This window comes from Vanessa tameamea, chromosome 9 (genome assembly GCF_037043105.1).
Source record: "Vanessa tameamea isolate UH-Manoa-2023 chromosome 9, ilVanTame1 primary haplotype, whole genome shotgun sequence".
NCBI lineage: Eukaryota > Metazoa > Arthropoda > Insecta > Lepidoptera > Nymphalidae > Vanessa > Vanessa tameamea.
The window spans coordinates 7626107-7646939 of record NC_087317.1 but is presented as its reverse complement, the minus strand read 5'-3'; the positions used below and the strand labels follow the sequence as shown (position 1 = coordinate 7646939).

Sequence of the window (20833 nt, the reverse complement as noted above, 5' to 3'; positions counted from 1 at the left end):
TTTTTAAGAAACCGAAGGCGCGAAGGGAGTGCAGCACCCGCCTGCTGTAACAAAGCACAGGCACATCGTACCTGTGCTTTTTTACGAAAGGCGAAGGTGCTGCACATCCCGTAGCGCCGAAGGCCACTGAGTTTCGAAATTGTTAATAAATAGCCTGATTTGAGGTTAGAATTATAAGATTCGTTTTTGCCAATATCTCAAGAACGAAGCAAATTCGCATGATGGGAATGGTACCAGAGCATAGGGAGAATACTCATATCCTCCCCCACAGCCCCTCTATCCCCTGCTCCTGTAGCAGATTATTAAACCGCAACCAACTCCTATTCCTTAATACATCCAATTATTTTGTAATAGATTCCCAATTCCATAATCCATATAATTTACATCAACAAACATTACAAAACATTTGAATTTGACATGTGACAATATAACATCAATTTTTTAGAGATTTAGGCTTCTTCCACACGATTTTGCAAAAGACCCGCAGCTCGACTTCGTGAGTGAATCAACAAAATAAACAATTGAAAATTTTGCTGTGAAAAAATGCTTAAAAGTGCCAAGGCTACCTTAAAAATGGCATCGCTTCGTTTGCCGTATGTAATTTTAAATTAAAAGTCAAATTTTAATACTAAGGCTATAGATAATAGATTTAGAATTGATTAGAGAAAAACACTAAGACCTAAAATAGGGTAATTTACCACTAAAATTGTTTATATTTTTAAGCTTGGGCGGTAATAGGAAATAGTTATCTATTTTAAGTACACAGTTTTAGCAAAAATACTAATATTATTATACATTTTGTCTAGTAGAGATAATTGGTGTCGCATAATTTTTAAATTTCTCGTAATTAACCTGGTTTATGCAATATTCATGTACGCTTAGTACGCCTTTTTCGACATTAAAAAAATAGTCCTTAATTTAATTTAGATTTCATTTATTTCATTAACAAATAAAACGAATATTTGCTGTTTTATACATTAGAATAATAATAACAATTGTTATAATAACCATACGAAATATAAGTAAGTAAAAGTAAGAAACCTCAGAGTCACCGGACACTAAAGTGGAAGATATACAGAAATGCTATTTTACATTCCTTGCTACACAATTTATAGCCCCAAATTATTTAAGAAGAGGAAGATGATTGACGTTATTTTATTACAAGAATTAGAAAGAAGAAATGCATATTCCTTAGACATTCCTTAGAATCGTGGTACTTTGAAACACGACGAAACGAAAATGCATTATGAAAAAGACAAATATAAAAATAATAATTGATTATTAAGTTTCATCTCTATCTAAATTGCACAGACACACTTTTTTGCTATAATTATATGTATATAAATGTAGTAATATTTAACCTCCTTGTTTTTATATCATTTTATAACTTATGTCATATGTCACTCTTAAGAACTATGTACTTTTATTATGTAGAATAAAACCGTCTATACGAGGTGTTATCTTATTACAATTTATTCTACATAATATTTTAATGTGTTTACAAGATGGATAAATACTTGAGACCTGATCGCTTAGATATTGATCCCTCCAATAGTTCTGCAGCGAAACATTGGGAACATTGGAAAAGGACATTCGAGAGTTTTCTATCGGCTTCTGATTTTTCTCACATGTCAGAAAAAGTACTGACTTCTTATAAAAAACTTGATTTACTTATAAATCATGTATCTTCTAATATATATACATACATCAGTGAATGTTCCACGTATGAAACAGCAATAGCTATATTGGATAAAATATTTATAAAACCCAAAAATATAATTTTTGCAAGACATGCTCTAGCAACAAGAAAACAACAAATTGAAGAGTCGATAGACAATTATTTACAGGCATTAAAACAATTAGCAAAAGACTGTGATTTTAAAAATGTTGATGCAGAAACAAATAGAAACGATAACATACGCGATGCATTTATTTCTGGAATACAATCTAATAAAATAAGACAACGTCTCCTTGAAAATTTAGACTTATCACTCGATGACGCTTACAATCAAGCCTTGTCTCTAGAGGGAGCAGAAATTAGTTCTCAGCAGTATAATATCAGCGTTAATGCTATTGAAAATAATAAATCTAGAGATAATAGTATGTTTGTACGACCAGAATCATCTGAATATGATAGTAGAAAAAGTTCTTCAGAAGCAACTAATTATAAACGGAAATGCTTTTTTTGTGGTGACCGTATTCATATTCGCAAAAATTGCCCTGCACTAGATGTAACTTGCCAAATGTGTGGTAAGAAAGGCCACTTTGCTAACGTTTGTCGCAGTAAAATATGTAATAATGCGGCAACAATTAAACAATTCGAATCATCTGCATGCATAGTAGCTGCTTCTCCAAGCTCGTTAAAAAAAGCAACGTTGCCTGCCTACATAAAGGGAATTCGAGCACACGCGTTAATTGATACTGGAAGCTCAGTGAGCTTTATTAATGATAATTTTTTTAAGCTTTGCGGATTAAAGAAATTGCCTAGTAATCAAACTATTTCTATGGCATCGACTAATTTCACATCACTAGTTGATGGAAAAACTATTGTATCAGCAAAAATAGGAAATCACGATTACGATGACTTAAATTTATTGATTGTAAAAAACCTTTGTGCTGATTTAATTATAGGTCACGATATACTGGAAAAACATTCATTTTTAGAATTTTCTTTTGGAGGGCCTAAAGAGCCGATAATAGTTTGTAATGTAGCAGAAGCGTCAATTCCTGCCGTTCCTTTATTTGCAAATATATCTGCCGACTGTAAGCCGATAGCAATAAAGTCTCGCCGATTTAGTCAAGATGACAAACAATTTATTATTCAAGAAATTAGAAAGCTTTTAGCTGAGGGTATAATTGAAGAGAGTTCTTCGCCCTGGCGAGCTCAGGTCTTAATAACAAAAAATGAAAATCATAAAAAACGTCTTGTTATAGACTATTCACAAACAATAAATAAATATACGCAATTAGATGCATATCCGCTTCCTAATATAGAAGAAATGATTTCTCAAGTATCGAAATATTTTTTCTTTAGCACAATAGATTTACAGAATGCCTATCACCAAATACCGATACTTGCTAAAGAAAAACAATATACAGCTTTCGAAGCAGATGGAAATCTGTATCAATTTCGACGTATTCCCTTTGGAGTTACTAATGGCGTTTCCAGCTTTCAAAGAATCATTGACTGGGTGTTAAAAGAAGAAAAACTCAAAGATACATTTGCCTACTTAGATGACATTACTGTTTGTGGTAAGACATTAACCGAACATAATGAAAATTTAGAAAATTTTTTAGCTGCAGCTAGAAAGTATTGTCTCACTATTAACAAGGATAAAAGCAAATTCTCTCAAACAACGATAAATATTTTAGGATATAATATTAAAGATCAAGTTATAAGACCCGATGCTGATCGCCTTCGACCGCTAACGTCTTTACCACCACCAAACGATTTACCATCCCAACGTCGGATCGTTGGAATGTTTGCCCATTACAGTCGATGGATACCTAATTTCTCTGAAAGAATTCATGCTATATCTCATAATAAAATATTTCCATTTTCTGAAGAATTAGTACAAAGATTTCAATCATTAAAATCAGACATAATTAAATCAGCTGTGTATGCAATTGATTATAGTCTTCCACTTACTGTCGAGACCGATGCCTCTGACCATTCTATTGCTGCTGTTTTATCCCAAGATGGTCGACCTGTCGCATTCTTTTCTAAAACATTAAATCTAACAGAACAAAATCATTCAGCCATTGAGAAAGAAGCTTATGCCATAGTAGAAGCTTTAAAAAAATGGAAACATTATCTTATTGGTAAACCTTTTCGACTAATAACCGATCAAAGATCCGTATCATTTATGTTTAATAACAAATTGACAAATAAAATTAAAAACGAAAAAATACAGAGATGGCGTTTAGAACTGGCACCATTTAAGTACGATATAATTTACAGGCCAGGTAAGCAAAATGATATTGCAGATGCATTATCACGTATTTGTTCCTCAGCTCAAGTACAACACACAAAATTGATTTCATTACATGAAGCTTTATGTCATCCTGGAGTTACAAGAATGGCTCATTGGATTAAAACAAAGAATCTACCATACACTATAGAAGAAATAAGAAACATGATAAAATCTTGTCGTGTTTGTTCAGAAATAAAGCCTAATTACGTACGGAATCCTATTCCTAGACTTAACTTAATTAAAGCAACAGCTCCATTTGAAAGATTAAGTCTAGACTTCAAAGGACCAATTCCAAGCAATACGAAGAACAAATATATATTAACAATAATTGATGAATTTTCGCGTTTCCCATTTGCATTTCCATGTGCCGATATCACTTCAAAAACTGTTATTAAATATCTAAACGAAATATTTCTTACATTCGGTATGCCATCTTTCATACATTCTGATCGTGGTACAGCATTCATGTCTTCTGATTTAAAAGAATTTCTTTATAATCGTGGCATTGCAACCAGTCGAACTACACCATACAACCCGCGAGGTAATGGTCAAGTAGAACGCCTTAATGCTACTTTATGGAAAGCTGTACAATTAGCAATACGTTCGAAAAACATGTCTATTGAGAATTGGGAACTCGCCCTGCCTCAAGCATTACATTCTATCCGCTCTCTTCTCTGTACTGCTACAAATTGCACGCCACACGAAAGAATGTTCACACACACAAGAAAATCAGCAAACGGTGTATCAGTACCTAGTTGGTTGATAAATTCGGAGCATGCACTTATGCGAAAATGCAATCGCACTAATAAATATCAACCACTAGTTGAAGAGGTGGAATTAATACACGTTAATCCAAATTATTCCCACATACGTTTATCGGATGGTAGAGAAACTACCGTTTCAAATCGTAATTTAGCACCTTTAGGCCAAAGTCAACGAGAATTTGATGTTTTAAGTGAAAATGAGGTACCGATTGATGAAGAACAAAATTCACCAAGGGAAGATAATACATCAGATTCTAATTATGAATCCACCGAAGAGCTGCCACCTGAAGGAAATCGATCCAATTCTATGGAAGAGGAAGCAACTTTGCGTAGATCAAATAGAGAGCACAGACTTCCTACACGACTGCAAGACTATGTTTTAAATTAAAGTGTGGGTGAATGTAGTAATATTTAACCTCCTTGTTTTTATATCATTTTATAACTTATGTCATATGTCACTCTTAAGAACTATGTACTTTTATTATGTAGAATAAAACCGTCTATACGAGGTGTTATCTTATTATTAATGTTATTTCTATACTAATATTAAGTTAAAAAAAAAGTTTTAATCTTAATTGTTTATGTATAATAAATCGGTTTAAAAAAATCGTAACTATTTGTGGTCATCACTACAGTGAATGTGAGAGAATGATAAAATGGTGCATTCGTCGATCAAACCGGGCCACACATTCGAAGCCAGAAATTAAATTAGACATCCACCATTTTGTTTATTTTTGCGAAAATATATAATAAGTCGGAAACGATAGTGAGTTTTTGTACTTCGCCGCAATATCACGTTGATAACGTAATTCTGGCAATGATTGTAAGATTAGGAATGTGCTATTAGCGTTCACTGCTGTCGAGCTCTTGTGTTGAAATTCGCAGACATCGGCCGCGCCGCTAGTAAACACTCTTTGAAAATTAACATCTTATCTTCTAAGAAAAATAAAAGTCCGAGTGCGCAGGGTATTCGAGTCGATGAAAGAGGTCCGTTGAAATTCGTTCAGCGAATATTTAGTAAGACCAAAGGGAGTAATCCCCAAGCATTAAAGGTAGGTACAGTGCACTAGACGGATATATGAATGGTGCAAGTAATTATTTGCTAAAATGAGGAATTGATTTAGGAAATCTCAAAAAGTTGTGGGCGACAGTCCCCGGTGGCGCGCCCGGCTAACATGAATCACACGCCTGCACCTGACAGGCAGCAGCACGACCCTAATGTGAACCAGGTTGAAGAGATGGAAACACAAGAAGGTAAGCCGTTTAATGACATTTTAAGAAAATCGGATTGTTAGTTAATGTCAAATCTTTCCAACATTCCAACTTACTACACTTCAAAGATAGGTACTATTGTATTATTTGACAAAATTATTCCTAATTGGCTTATTTGTTGTGACATAGTGTCATCAAGTATTTAGTTTAATTAGGTGTACATCACCATTTTTCAATTTGATAATTAAGCACTTAACCTCTATTTTAATTAATCATGTACATTTTTTCTTTGTGCTTAATTTTTCTTTTAAAATTATTAGAATAAATATATAAGTATTTTGCAAGATGCATAGCTGTCACATGATTTTGAATAAAGTATAAAGTGCTTCTGTGTCCAAAAAGTGCAAGTTGTTCAATTCTAAATTTAGAATGCTTTGTTTTACCATTTACATGTTTATAAGATTAATAATAAGCAATAAAAATGTTAAATATATTTGAAGAGACCATAGTGACACTAACTACATCTGACTTCAATAATAATGTGACACAAACAATATTGACATTATTTAAAATCTACTAATATTAAATATTAGTTCAAAAATGTTCTACATATCTGGTGTCTATAATAAGCATACCACTGAATTTATTTTACAAATAAAACTCACAGAAATCATAACTAGTTTTGACATCATAATCCAGTTGAAATAAGCTTCAGTAAACATGAGTACTGAAAAAATTGAGTATTATACAAAATGTTAAACAGTGCTATAATAGATTTTTCACCTAAAACATTAACATTAAAGCTTTCTTTCTGAGGTTGTTAAATTTACTCATAAAGGATTTCCTTGCAAATTAAAAATTGTACTGATCTGATTGCTGCATGAAATAAAACCAATTTTTTATTTTCATAATATTATTAGAGAATATTCACGTATAGTCTTTATAAAATAATAAGCATAATAATAATAATTTATGCATATATAATTATTTTATAAAGTATTTTGTATCTTAAAGAACATCTACACTTTCAAAGTGCTCGAGTATGATGAAGATAATAATAAAAAACTTTGATAATAAAACATTATCATTAGTCACATGTTTATGGTATATCTTTTTTGTTTATATTCATAGTTAGTGTTTCATTTGTAATGTAATGTAATGACATTTTTAATAGGCATAATTTTAATAACTATGTAGTTCCATAAGTAAGTCTTTTTATATAAATATTTTATTTTGTATTTATCTTTTATATATTTTAGTTTGATAGCTATTTTAATCAAAATATTCTCTACATAGTATAAAATATGTAAAAAAGGAATATGAATAAGATATATAATTAGCAACTACTTGTTTTTTTTTAAATCATACATTATTTATCAATGTTTAAATGTACTTTATATAAACAAAAAAAATAACAAACACCCAAAACTACAGACATACATTTACTGCCATGTATTATATATACTAAAAACTTGTATACCAAAATTGGCATCTTCTAGTATAAGTTTTGAAAAAAATTTTTGAGAAAAGAACATTAAAAAAAACATCTCATCATTTATGAATATAGCTTAGAACAGTCTTACTTATAGTCATTGTTGTACTGGTGTTTAACCAGACACTAATATATTATTGATTTGATATTTGAAGAAGACACAGCATTGTTAAAATGATCAAATTAAAATTTAAGGAATAATTGATTTTGTTTTATGTTTCTTTATATATTTATATCATTAATTGTTTAAAATATGAAAAAATATACATAATTAATTATGCATTATTTATTTTTCTATGAAAGATTTGATAATTTGTTTATAAAAAAATGCCAGCTTTTTTAAAAAGGTGTTAATGACAACAATTGTCAATTTGTCTAAAAATTTCAAAATTACTGTCATTGAAACAATAGATGCAAAGAGTAATCCATTCTATTTGGAAAAAATATAAAATACATTTCACATTTTTTTTATTAACAAGATTCCTTGTTCTAAGAATAATTTGAATTGTAACAATTAATGAATGGAGAGGAAAATTGTTTCAGTTGAAACTGTAGATGCAATTGAAGATAAGATTTGGCTTGAAGATTTAATGAAAGGACCCAATGGAGGTGTAGAGATGAGTGATGTTATGAAGAATCAAGAGACTTCATCATCTGACATGCCTGTGAGTTAATTGTTTACCATTTAGCATGATGAATACCCATATATATTTACCTATCTCAGTATCATATTTCAATCCGAGTAAGATTTTCTAAAAAAATAGGTACTATTTAATATAATTTTATGAAAACATAGAGTTTAATTAAGCATTTATTTATATATTAAGTCTAATATATAATTTAAATATTTATTTATTTTATCATACAGTTGGCGTGTTTAGACGCTGAGATGGAGGATGATGAAGCAAGGTCAGAAGCTACTTTCCGCTTCTCAGTCCCTAACTTCAGAAACCTCAAGGACTCTGTACTATCTCCACCATGTTATGTTCGCAATCTGCCGTGGAAGATCATGGTTATGCCACGTCAAGCACCTTCTACTGACCGTCAACAACAGAGGTCACTGGGCTTCTTTCTACAATGTAATGGGGAAAGTGAGTCATCAAGCTGGTCTTGCTATGCTATGGCTGAGCTGAGACTCATCTCTCATAAGCCAGAAACAGAACCATTTTATAGAAAAATTCAGCATTTGTTTTATAGGTCTGTATAAAAACAATATAATTGTGATTGTTATAAATGTTAAACAAATGCTAAATATTTACATATTTTTACAGTAAGGAAAATGATTGGGGTTTCTCTCACTTTATGTCCTGGAATGATGTGTTAGATCCTGAAAAAGGCTATATCAAAGAAGATTCCGTAACTTTAGAAGTTCATGTCACGGCTGAGGCACCTCATGGAGTCTCATGGGATTCCAAGAAGCACACGGGTTATGTTGGTAAGTTTATGTAATTTTTTTAAAACATTTAATTTACAAATTGAATATGTTTATATAATTTTTTTTATTTTTAATTATACTATGCAACTCAAATTTTCAACCAAATTGCAGTTTTACAAAGTATTTGTAGTGTACTATTGATTCAGATATGAGATCCATGTTTAATATTTATTTAAGTACTATATAATATAATTAGCATCAAGGCATTTATTATGATAAATCTAAAAAAATAAAATGTGTGTCACATACGATAAAGTAAGGTATTTCATATTGATTTTTATTTTTCAGGTTTAAAAAACCAAGGTGCAACTTGTTATATGAATTCTTTGTTACAAACACTGTACTTTACAAATCAGTTGAGAAAGGCTGTTTACAAAATGCCCACAGAATCAGATGACAGCACCAGGTATATATAGTATATTTGTATAAAAATATGTTCTAGTGGCTAGTTTAATTCAGGCAGCTATATCTGTATACATTTTAAGTTGAATCAATAGAAAGTTAATGTTTTAAGAAATTCAGCCACCTTTTAGACCATTTGGTATTTATTTACACACCTATGCCACAGATGACATGTAAATTTGGATAATAGTGCACATTTGTTAACTATAAAGACCTCTGTGCAGATAGGTAATGTCTGTTGAGGCTAGTCACCAGTGGTCAATAATATATTCATCATAATCAATTTTGTATAAATGTAAGAGTGTTGGCAATATCTGTTATTCACCTTAATGTAATTTGTTGCATTAACAGTTTTTTTTTCTGTAACAAAAAAGAAAAGCACATTATATCTTTTGTATCATTCAGATCAGTTGCATTGGCTCTGCAGAGAGTTTTCTACGAGTTACAGTTCTCTGATAAACCTGTTGGCACAAAGAAACTTACAAAGAGTTTTGGATGGGAGACACTAGATTCCTTCATGCAACATGATGTCCAAGAATTTTTGAGGGTAAACTTTCAGATACATACCATGATTTTGTGTATTTGACAATTAACGTGTACAATGCAATGATGATTTTATTGGTGTTTTATCAGGTACTTTTAGATAAACTTGAAAGTAAGATGAAAGGTACGTGTGTTGAAGGCACCGTTCCACGTCTGTTTGAAGGTAAAATGACTTCATACATCAAGTGCAAAAATGTCAATGTGTCTAGTACGAGAGTTGAAACGTTCTATGATATACAACTTAATATCAAGGGAAAGAAGAACAGTGAGTATGAAAATTCAGTATAAATGATTATATCAATCTTTGTTATATTTGAACTGCGGTTGGGCATATGTAGTTTAAATATCTATAAAATGATATAGCCTTATTCATAAACCATTTGTTTAACAAACCAGCAAAAATCAATGCATTTTTTAATTTAAATTTTTTTCATATATGCATTTACTATGCAGTAAAACAAGTAAGCTAAAGGCGAGACATTTATATTTTTTGGGACATGTTAATTTCTCTCTATAGGTGTTAAAATTGTAGGATATTAAAAAGAATAAGTCTGTAAATAATGAACAACTGTAAAGAGACAAACTTAGGAGACTAAGCTTTAAAAAAGAGCATGCTTTTGTTGCATCACTGGCTCTGGTTTCTTTGCGCTGTACTTGTACTTACATTACACATGGTATTGTAACTTCCCAGTCGACGAATCGTTCAAAGACTATATAAGTACGGAGACGCTGGACGGCGAGAACAAGTACGACGCTGGCGAGCATGGCCTGCAGGAGGCGGAGAAGGGAGTCATATTCGCGTCGTTCCCGCCGGTGCTGCACCTGCACCTCATGCGCTTCCAGTACGACCCCATCACTGATAGCTCCGTCAAATTTAATGATAGGTACGTTTGAATATTGATTAGTCCATTTCACTTAACATAGATCGGCTATTATGGAATTAAGTTTTTTTTTAAGGTTTTGTGATTTAAAGTTTTCATAGAGCTTGCAAGTTGGATTCGGTAAGCACGTTAAGCCAATTAAAAGTTAAAGGCGATTTTAAGGTATTACTAATAGACTAGGTGTAGGATAAAGTCGACAACCTAAGCAATCTTAAATAAAGGATCGCACTAGTGCACTAATTAACAACAACACAATAAATTCTTATTGAAACATTTAAATACATTACATAAAATCACCAAGATCAACCCAAACAACAATATAGACAAATAATATTCACTTACTAGTAATCAATGAAAATTATGACAGCGATAAAGGCCTGTCACATAACGAACGTGTTAAGATGAGAGATATAAATATGCTGGCCCTCCAGGTTCGAGTTCTACGAGCACATCAACCTGGACGCCTACCTGCAGGAGAAGCCGGAGACGCCGGCCGACTACACGCTGCACGCCGTGCTCGTGCACTCGGGCGACAACCACGGCGGCCACTACGTCGTGTTCATCAACCCCAAGGGCGACGGGAAGGTAAACCCAAGCTAATCTCCACATGAGGCAGACAAATGTTAATTCGCGTTATACGCGAGATATTTTGTAAAACACTCACTATATTTCTTATTACGGTTACTAATAAACTGTGTGTTTATATTTATTTTAAGTATATATAAGCGAAAGGTGTTTTTTTTATTTTTAAGATTACAAATATACTAATTTTATTAAAATTTTACACTTAATCAATCCGAAACTTCGTCGATGAGGTCATTCCTAATATAACTGATGCATAATTTAATTTACCTTATTTTATTAAGGGAGTATATTTTTATTATCGATATTTTCGAGTTTTTCGATCAGAAAATTTAAAACATATATCGAAATTTAAAATACAAATTGTGGCGTTACAGTGGTGTAAATTCGACGACGACGTAGTGTCGCGCTGCACGAAGCAGGAGGCCATCGAGTACAACTACGGCGGCCACGACGAGGACATGGCGCTCACTGTCCGCCACTGCACCAATGCTTACATGCTGGTTTATATTAGGTGAGTTTTGAATAATTCTTTATGTAATATTTTGCATTTTTTTTTATATATATATATATGTATAGAGATCTTTTTTCTTATAATATAGGTAGCTGGATGGTCACATAGGCCACCTGGTGGGAAGTAGTCACCATCGCCCATAGACATTGGCGCTGTTGTATATAAACTTGGGAAATAAGATGTTATGTTCTTTGTGTCTGTATTTACACTGGTACCTTTCCATGGTTGGCTAGCCAAGTTAATATAAATTTCCAAATAATTATTTGATCAATTACTATTTTGGTTGTGCAGTAGAAACCCCAATATCCAGTAATTAATATTAATTCAATAAAGAACAATTATACTTTATTTATGTTCAAATCAAATTGATGCTATTAGCTTTTTAATATTATTTAATATATAACAATAACATTACATTAACAGCCTGTAAATTTCCCACTGCTGGGCTAAGGCCTCCTCTCCCTTTGAGGAGGTTTGGAGTATATTCCACCATGCTGCTCCCAATGCGGGTCGGTGGAATACACATGTGGCAGAATTTCATTGAAATTAGACACATGCAGGTTTCCTCACGATGTTTTCCTTCACCGCCGAGCATGAGATGAATTATAAACACAAATTAAGCACATGAACATTCAGTGGTGCTTGCCTGGGTTTGAACCCGAAATCATCGGTTAAGACGCACGCGTTCTAACCACTGGGCCATCTCGGCTCTATAATCTATCTATTTAATATATAAACATTATTTAAATTTTTTTTTGAATTTTTCAATTGAATATTTTTTAACATTTTGCCAGTATAGTAGAATAAAATTAATCAGATGTTTTTGAGAAGCAGCAGCTGATATTTCAATTTCATTAAATTTGTTTTTTAAAGAAATTTGGGGTCCATGTTATACATTGTGCGAATAGTAGCCCTCTATTGCAAATATCGACCCCATTACGCCAAAGCAGAATGCCTTAAGAAATAATGCCATGAAAGTAATTATAATAAACAAGGCGAGCCACTAAAGATTCAACTATAAACGTCTAGTAGAAACTTTAGTGATACCAAGAAAAAATCTTGTTTCATTAAGGTCGCATTTAATAGTACATCAGTATTTACACATTGAGTAATCAATTTGAGACATTTAGTCTTCTATTTAACAGGAAAGTCAATTATTTTATTACTACTACTAAAACACTGCTAAGGGAGGTCCAAATGTCTGCGGAATTAAAAGATTCCAATGAATAGTTTATTTTTCTTTTCAATTGAATTCATCTTAAGCTCAACACATTTATTATTTCTTAGCTTCTTTAGGCTATTATGTCCTCAAAATGCATTAAACTAGCCTTCTTGACTTTGTCTTTCGATTATTTTCCCTTAAATTGTGAGGAACCAAAATGAGAAACAAAAAAAGCCTTGAAAAATGTTTGAAAATTTGAAACAAATTATATGTTTTTTTTATAATCAATTGGACGGAAAGTTTGTAAGTTGACTTTTTCTGAATTCAGTAATGTTATATATATCTTTTACCTTAACCTAAAATGTCAAAACTTGTCATGCTGATATGGTTCGATAAACAACCACACATCTATAGGCTGTCCAAACATTCATATTTGAGTTTTAAACAGTTTCTGAATTATAATATTATGTCCATAATAAAAAGATCTGGTTACAATGTTATTTTATTTTTGCAGGGATTCTCAGTTGAAGACTGTTCTCCAGGAAGTAACCCAAGCTGATATACCGACAGAACTCAGCGAACGACTTGCAGAGGAAAAAAGAATTGAAACTGTATGTGCTCAAATACAAAGTGCAAGAAATTAAATTTCACTTTTTGTCACGGAAAATACTAACGTAAAGACATTTTATGCTCCTTAGATACGTCGTAAGGAGCGCAACGAGGCGCATCTTTACATGAACGTGAACGTTGTACTCGAAGAAGCGTTCGACGGCCACCAAGGCAACGACTTGTACGATCCCGAACGGGCGCATTACCGAGTGTTCCGCGTACGGAAACAGGCCACCGTAGCCGAGCTTATGGAGACGTTAGCCGAGAACTTCCGTTATCCACAGAAACATTTACGTCCCTGGCCGTTTAGCGCTCGTTCAAACCAGGTAAATTTTAATAATTAATAATTATATCCATATAGGATGAAAAACCATTTTCTTTTCGGAATAAAACTGAGTACTACATGTTGATTTGATATAACTTTCAATTAATATTTTTAATGTAAATTAACTTTCAGACTTGTAGACCAACATGTCTTGACTTGGTCAATGATCAAAGCAAGTCAATAGCAGATATATCAGAAAATATGAATCCATGGAACATTTTCTTGGAAATGTTACCCCCTGACTCTGGCTTCAGTGCACTCCCGTCCTTCGATAAGGAGAACGACGTGGTCCTCTTCTTCAAGTTCTACGATCCTAAACAAAAGCGTATACATTACTGCGGCCATCACTACCTGGCCATAGCGAGCAAGCCAGCTGACCTCATACCAATACTCAACAAACGTGCTGGTAAATAAATCACGTTAAAATAAAATAAGTTATATTTTCTAACTATTGTTTAAATATAAAAAAAATCGAATTAAAATCCACATCTGTTGTGCAGTTGTGATTGAAAGACAATATATATAATATATAAATATCGTCAAGCAATAATCTCCTATAAGCCAGCTTATATGACGCAAAATAATGATGTGATCATCTTTGGAATTGTAATGAAAAAGAAATTACGAAAAAATTTTTTATACACGTTGATTGTTTTGATTAAATGTAGTTTTATGTACTCCTAATCATTTTTTTTTTTGTAATAGGGTTCCCACCGGAAACACCTCTCGTTCTCTATGAAGAAATCAAACCTGACTTCGTAGAGAAGATTAACAACTACAATGACCCACTCGAAAAGGTATTATTTATCAGTTTTACTCTGTCAAACTTTACTAGTTTTAAGGATTTAATCATTACATAATATTTATCTTTTTATATTTAATGATTTGTTTATAATCTTGCTAAAATTATGTAACATAAAAGAGTATTAGATATATTTCTGTATTGGTTACATATAGTTACAGTATTTATTTCACTAAAATACTGATATATTAGCCATAGTTGATAATTGCTATATTTGTTATTAAAATGGTTCTCATACTATCGAAATGAATATCTTGCGTATTAAATCGCCATATAAATTAAAGGTTATAATTTCATTGTTAATTTTTAATTTAAAATGGCAACATTTTGTATTAGCTGATATTAATTTTTGTTAGAATTAATCTATTTTAGCATGCCAAATTTGATGCCGAAGGTATGGTAAATATTTGAAAACTTTATTTCAAGTACATATCTTATTTAGTATTTGTTAACATATTTATTTGAAATTAATTTTGTTTCAACTGTTATGGTATGGTGGATACAGCTAGTACTCATTTTTTTAACTACTTTGAAAATTTTCATCTTATAATTAATGAAATAGCGGAGTTGTTTATTAAAATCTATACATTTTTTCTACATGCTTTATGAACAGAAAAGCGAAAAGTATCATTTTACAACTTAAATAGTTGTAAAATTATTGTTAATTTTTTAGTACAGTTATAGATATTTTACATGTTAATATATGCAATTTGATTAGTTTTTATACTATAATAATTAAAATAAAATAATTATCAACAAGTTACGGTAGAATCGTATTATTAAAAGCAATCATGACGATTTATTAAAGAAGATCATAGTTTATAACATCATAGTTTGATAATATTACAAGTGCATAATGATATGAAAATAACTCGAAGTCAGGGATAGCAATATTTTCAATTGCTTTGTTTATACTTTTCTGGTATTGTCTAAATACTAAGTACGTGCCCGAGTTGTGGTCGCACGCACCTCGCGGTCACGTGCGTGCCCGAGCAGTGGTCGCACACAACTCGCGGTCACGCGCGTGCCCGCGCGGTGGTCGCACGCACCTCGCGGCCGTCGCTCGGGTTGAGTCGTGTGCACGCGGCCAGGTATTGGACGAGCTGATGGACGGCGACATCATTGTGTTCGAACGCGCCGACAATCGGCACGAAGAATTGGAGCTGCCCACGTGCCAGGACTACTTCAAATACATCTTCTACAAGGTCGAAGTCCAGTTCGTCGACAAGTCTGTTCCCAACGATCCCGGGTAAGGGCGCATCATATATACTTTTTGTCTTTTAAGTTAAATGTCGATGTTATGATTTTAAACTATTTTACGGGCCGGCAGCAAAGTCGCGCTGTCTCTCAATCCTGCACATGAAATTATTATACCGAGCTAATTTTATATTCTTGAGCTCAACATGTTGCGCATTTGTTCGTTTTGGTGTCACAAACAATTTTTTTGCGCTGCGCGTCACCAAGTGTTCGCCGGACATTGTACTCTGATGAAACCTATATACATATATGTGAGAACCATTGTCTATGAAACTACGCGTCGGTATATATTAACGTGTTCTGCAATATTTACAGATTCACAATGGAATTGTCAATGCAGATGCGTTACGACCAAATGGCGCGAGCGGTTGGGCAACGTCTAAATGTGGATCCATTTTTAATACAGTTCTTTAAATGTCAAAAGTAAGTACATATTTAAATTGTTTTATTAACAACTGTGAACATCAACAGTACAAAAATCATAATTTTTTTTACTCATTGCAGTTACAAAGATACTCCAGGACTGCCTCTCAGATACTCTTATGATGGAATACTTAAGGATTTGCTAGTGTACTGTAAACCAAAGTGCCCTAAGAAATTATTTTACCAGATTTTATCTATTAAAGTTAATGAATTAGACAACAAGAAACAGTTTAAATGTTTATGGGTAAGTTTTATTTCACTTAGTGTGTAAAACATGCATATTACTATAATCATAATTTATTATGAAACTATAAAATTATGTCCTGTTATAACATGATTATTTTCAGTTTAACTAGGACTATGATCATAGAAAGCGAGGCTAACTAGAATTATAATAGTATATAAATATTTTTTTACAAAATTGCAGGTTGGTCCAAATTACAAAGAAGATAAAGAATTAATTTTATATCCTAACAAAGGTGGAAAAGTAGCAGACATTTTAGAAGAGGCAGCTAAAGTTGTAGAAATGTCTCCAGAGGGTTCTGGAAGGTATTTTATTCTTTAATATTTTCAGAACAATTTTAAATACTAAAAAATTGGATACACTTCAATTAAGCATATGCAGTTAATCAGAAAATTTACTAATTTTTCAATTTATCTATTTGGATACTTAACGATGTATTTATGCTGTCACACTTTCATTTAAAGTTTTTATTTCCAAATTTCCAGGTTACGAATTGTGGAAGTTTCATGTCATAAAGTATTACCTGGTCCTGACCCAGAGCTGACTTTGGACCAGGTGACTATATCACCGCCCAGACTGTACAGAATAGAAGAAATTCCGCGGGATGAGGTCAATTTACAGGTATGCGATGTCTTTGGCAATATATATATATATAACATAATTGAGACCGTAAACCTTAATTATTTTCTGTCTAAATCTTAAAATTCTTAATAAATAGTTAATATATATGGTTTGGCTATAAGTTGATTAGGTATCTAAGTTATGAAGTCAGTTCCATAATTGTCTGTTTCAAATATTTTAATGAAATATTTGTTTCTCAGGAGGATGAGATATTAGTGCCTTGCGCGCACTTCCATAAGCAGGTGTACGCGACTTTCGGTATCCCATTCTATACACGCGTTAAGCACCATGAGCCTTTCCAAGCGCTTAAAGATCGTCTCCAGAATAAGCTGGACATACCTGATAAGGAGTGGGAAAAGGTAATAATTGTGGAATTAATTATCTATATTTTAATGAATTAATAAATAATAATTCAAGAGTATGTGTACTCTCTTTATTTCCTTACTCCAATTTCTACTGCTACTGCAATGCGATTCTGTAAGAATTCACTTATCTCACTCATGAAATATTGACAAACTACTTTTACGCCATTTTGATATGTGTATCCTATAAATTTTATAATGATTGTCAATGTCATATATAACATTCTGACATTTCACGTTCGTTTTATGCGGTGAGATTCGAGTTCATTGTTACAGAATAGCCCTACTGAACTTTTTTTGAGACCCTAGTAATATTTAAGGGGTCTGTCGCAACATATACCTTGTAATTTGCCTCTGGTTAATTTTCTCAACTAGATATTTTTTTGTTTGATATGATGTAAAAATTCTATTTTATCTTCAAGACCATCAAGTATAACTGACGTCATCAACAGAAGATGCTAAAATATGTTTTAATTGTTTCAGTACAATTTCGCTATAGTAACAAATGGCAGACCAAACTATATAAGCGAAGCAGCGACAATTAACATATACGACTTCAGACCAAACAGCAATGCAAGTGAGTATTCAATACAAAGAACCATTTTATTGTTGTCTTAAATTTATAATGATATATATAAATTAAAAAAATTGGAAAATTATTTATAAAATTCGGGAATTTCGCAGTAATTTCGTCGATATTGGAACTCGCGCTAAAATTTAATAAAGATCTATCCCTTCCAGACGCAACGGGGCGGCCGTGGCTCGGCCTCGAGCATATCAACAAAACACCGAAGCGCTCGCGCGTCAACTACCTCGAAAAGGCCATCAAGATATACAACTGAGCCTTACTCCCGCCAGCCACACACGTGCACCCAGTAAAATACAATTTATAGTATTACGCTCTACGATTTGCTACTTGCCGCGGTACGAGCTCTGGACTCATTTGTTGCCTTCATACACTGGACTTGAGACAAACAAATATTTTTAATCATGCCTTTTCACAGTTTGTGTATTAAAAGTACCATTATTAAAAACACCTCTTACATGGATTTTTTATGCATGTTATTTAAGAAATTTGAATATCGTGTGCAAAGTATTATTTTCAATTATAATTGAAATATGCAATAGTGAAATATTAGCTTAAATGCATAAATCTCACAGTCCAGTGGGAATTGTAAACATATATTATATTTTTATACGGAAGTGCCGTTTTGTTTACGAAAAATATAATTTATACATTATTTAATATAATACAAGAGGCGGGGTTACAATTGACAGAGCTAATATTATATTTATTAAAAATAGAAGAAATAATGTATTTATCATATGGGCAAAAAGTATATAAAAGTGTATTTTACAATTGGGTGGATAATTGAAGTGAATAGCCTTATATACCTATCTACATCGTAACACCAATATTTGACTTCTTTTACAGCTTTCTACATATTACATGGTTGAAACCATTTTATAGTAATAATAATATGATCACGCAATAGTCCTGCTAGCAAAACTATTAAAGTTTAGTACTAGTTATTATATTTATTTTATTCACATTCATTGCATTATGCAAAGCATTTTCAACAATGGTATTCACAATGACCTATATATGAAAATAAAAAGATTGCTTGTAGACGAAAATGGGAGTGTGTTATATTTCATAATTTATTATAATTTCTGAGCATAACCAGTGTTGAAAGTGTTTGATAGAATTTTCAATATTAAGTTAGTCTGATTATTACATTTTTATTGAAATTTAGTATGCAACTGGTTGGTTTAACTTATATAACTTATAGTAAGCTGCCTGCTGGCTGTGCCAACCGTTTCATTGCAAATGCCGCTACTTTTACCAATTGGTGTTCGGCAAAGTTTAACATTTTTAATAAATATAAAATATTATTACTTAGACTATTAGATTACGTGACGTGATTCAATAGAATTTTATATAAAATTTTAATGTGTCTGTGTTAAGCTTTGTATGGGAATATTAACAAATGAAAATGGAATTATGTCTTTGATTTAATTGTATTGTAGAAATTATTGCCTAAGGACACATTTGCTACACAAATAATTTTTCAATCTGTCACAGTGACTAAATTTAATTAATTAGATTATCAATCTTATTATAATCTATCTGTAGCTTCTTTAAAGTTTGTACTTGAATTATTTTTAATCTTTATTTTCTTTCAAAAGTCATAATATATTTAATAATATGTATGTTATGGTAATAATTCCTTTTATCAACATATTATTAAGTTTTATTTGTTTAACATTTCATAATTTTCTAATACATCATATTTTCTTTTAAGCTATTTAAGTAACTTGATTAATTAACCAACTCAGATTTGTATGAAAAAATTGTGATATGTTTTAGGAAAGCTTGTAAATAGCGGAACTTACCGCTTAGAAATTTAAATCATATGTAGTTACGCTTTTTATCAAATTTGAAGTCTATATAATAATGTAATCTAAAAATGTTTATAAATTGTTGCCGAATCACCAAATCGTGTACATTCAAGGAGACATAAATTCATAACAAATCAGAATAGATAATAAGTTGGCAGTGTTGTCTTTGAATGTACATATTCATGCACATAATAGATGTAACATTAGCCCATATTGTTAATTCTGGCTAAAAGCCCCATCATCGGAACTTGTATGTTACTATTTAATTTTTTTACTTGACCAGAAATGTTACGTTATCAATAAATGATTATGTCGAAATTATGTATATATATGATGTAATAAATTAAGAAAAATACAGTAAGTTTTCGTAAAGATGCCTTAGACATTTTAAGACGTTTTTAGTGATTTGCGATGATACCAATTAATTTATACCCTTTTTAATTTTCTTTTACAACTTAAAGTAACTTATTCACATTATGTAAGAGATGGTTTGTGTGATACGAATTATTTTGATATTCTGCGTCGTTACAAAAATGCTTCATTTTTATTTAACAATGTGTGTCGGTTGCGCTAATTCATTAACAAGGTTTGAGGTATTTTGAGACGAACATAGAAACAGTGGTTTAGATTACCGCTGAACCTAATAAATTAGGACAAATGGGATTATAGACTTAGTTGATTTACTGATTATCCATCTAGAACCCCATGTAAGGCGAGTCTGTACACAGCTTGTACACAAACTATTGGAGATTATTCCAAAGTTTGTTATGTTGGATTTTGAATGTTTCTCTGAATATAATCCTATATTTGTTTAATTTGGTTTATT

The 20833-nt window shown here is 31.9% G+C and overlaps 1 protein-coding gene across 4 annotated transcripts; it reads left to right on the top strand.

Moving 5' to 3' along the window:
- The first annotated feature begins 5366 nt into the window (after positions 1 to 5366).
- Positions 5367 to 20822, top strand: LOC113395028 (ubiquitin carboxyl-terminal hydrolase 7). Of its 4 annotated transcripts, XM_026632560.2 has the most exons (24): positions 5367 to 5725; positions 5772 to 5790; positions 5863 to 5992; positions 7986 to 8107; positions 8311 to 8639; positions 8714 to 8877; positions 9166 to 9283; positions 9685 to 9826; positions 9913 to 10087; positions 10514 to 10706; positions 11135 to 11288; positions 11663 to 11799; positions 13476 to 13572; positions 13660 to 13896; positions 14028 to 14301; positions 14601 to 14692; positions 15789 to 15946; positions 16270 to 16377; positions 16459 to 16621; positions 16805 to 16926; positions 17107 to 17242; positions 17443 to 17601; positions 18088 to 18181; positions 18331 to 20822. In XM_026632560.2, the coding sequence occupies exons 3-24, from the start codon at positions 5914 to 5916 to the stop codon at positions 18444 to 18446; spliced, it is 3369 nt and encodes a 1122-aa protein (XP_026488345.1). In that variant the 5' UTR covers positions 5367 to 5725; positions 5772 to 5790; positions 5863 to 5913; the 3' UTR covers positions 18447 to 20822. The 4 variants fall into 4 exon arrangements, with proteins under 4 accessions (XP_026488345.1, XP_026488346.1, XP_026488347.1 ...); XM_026632561.2 differs by having other exon boundaries at positions 5367 to 5790; positions 15801 to 15946; XM_026632562.2 differs by having other exon boundaries at positions 5367 to 5790; positions 18346 to 20822.
- The last annotated feature ends 11 nt before the right edge of the window (positions 20823 to 20833 follow it).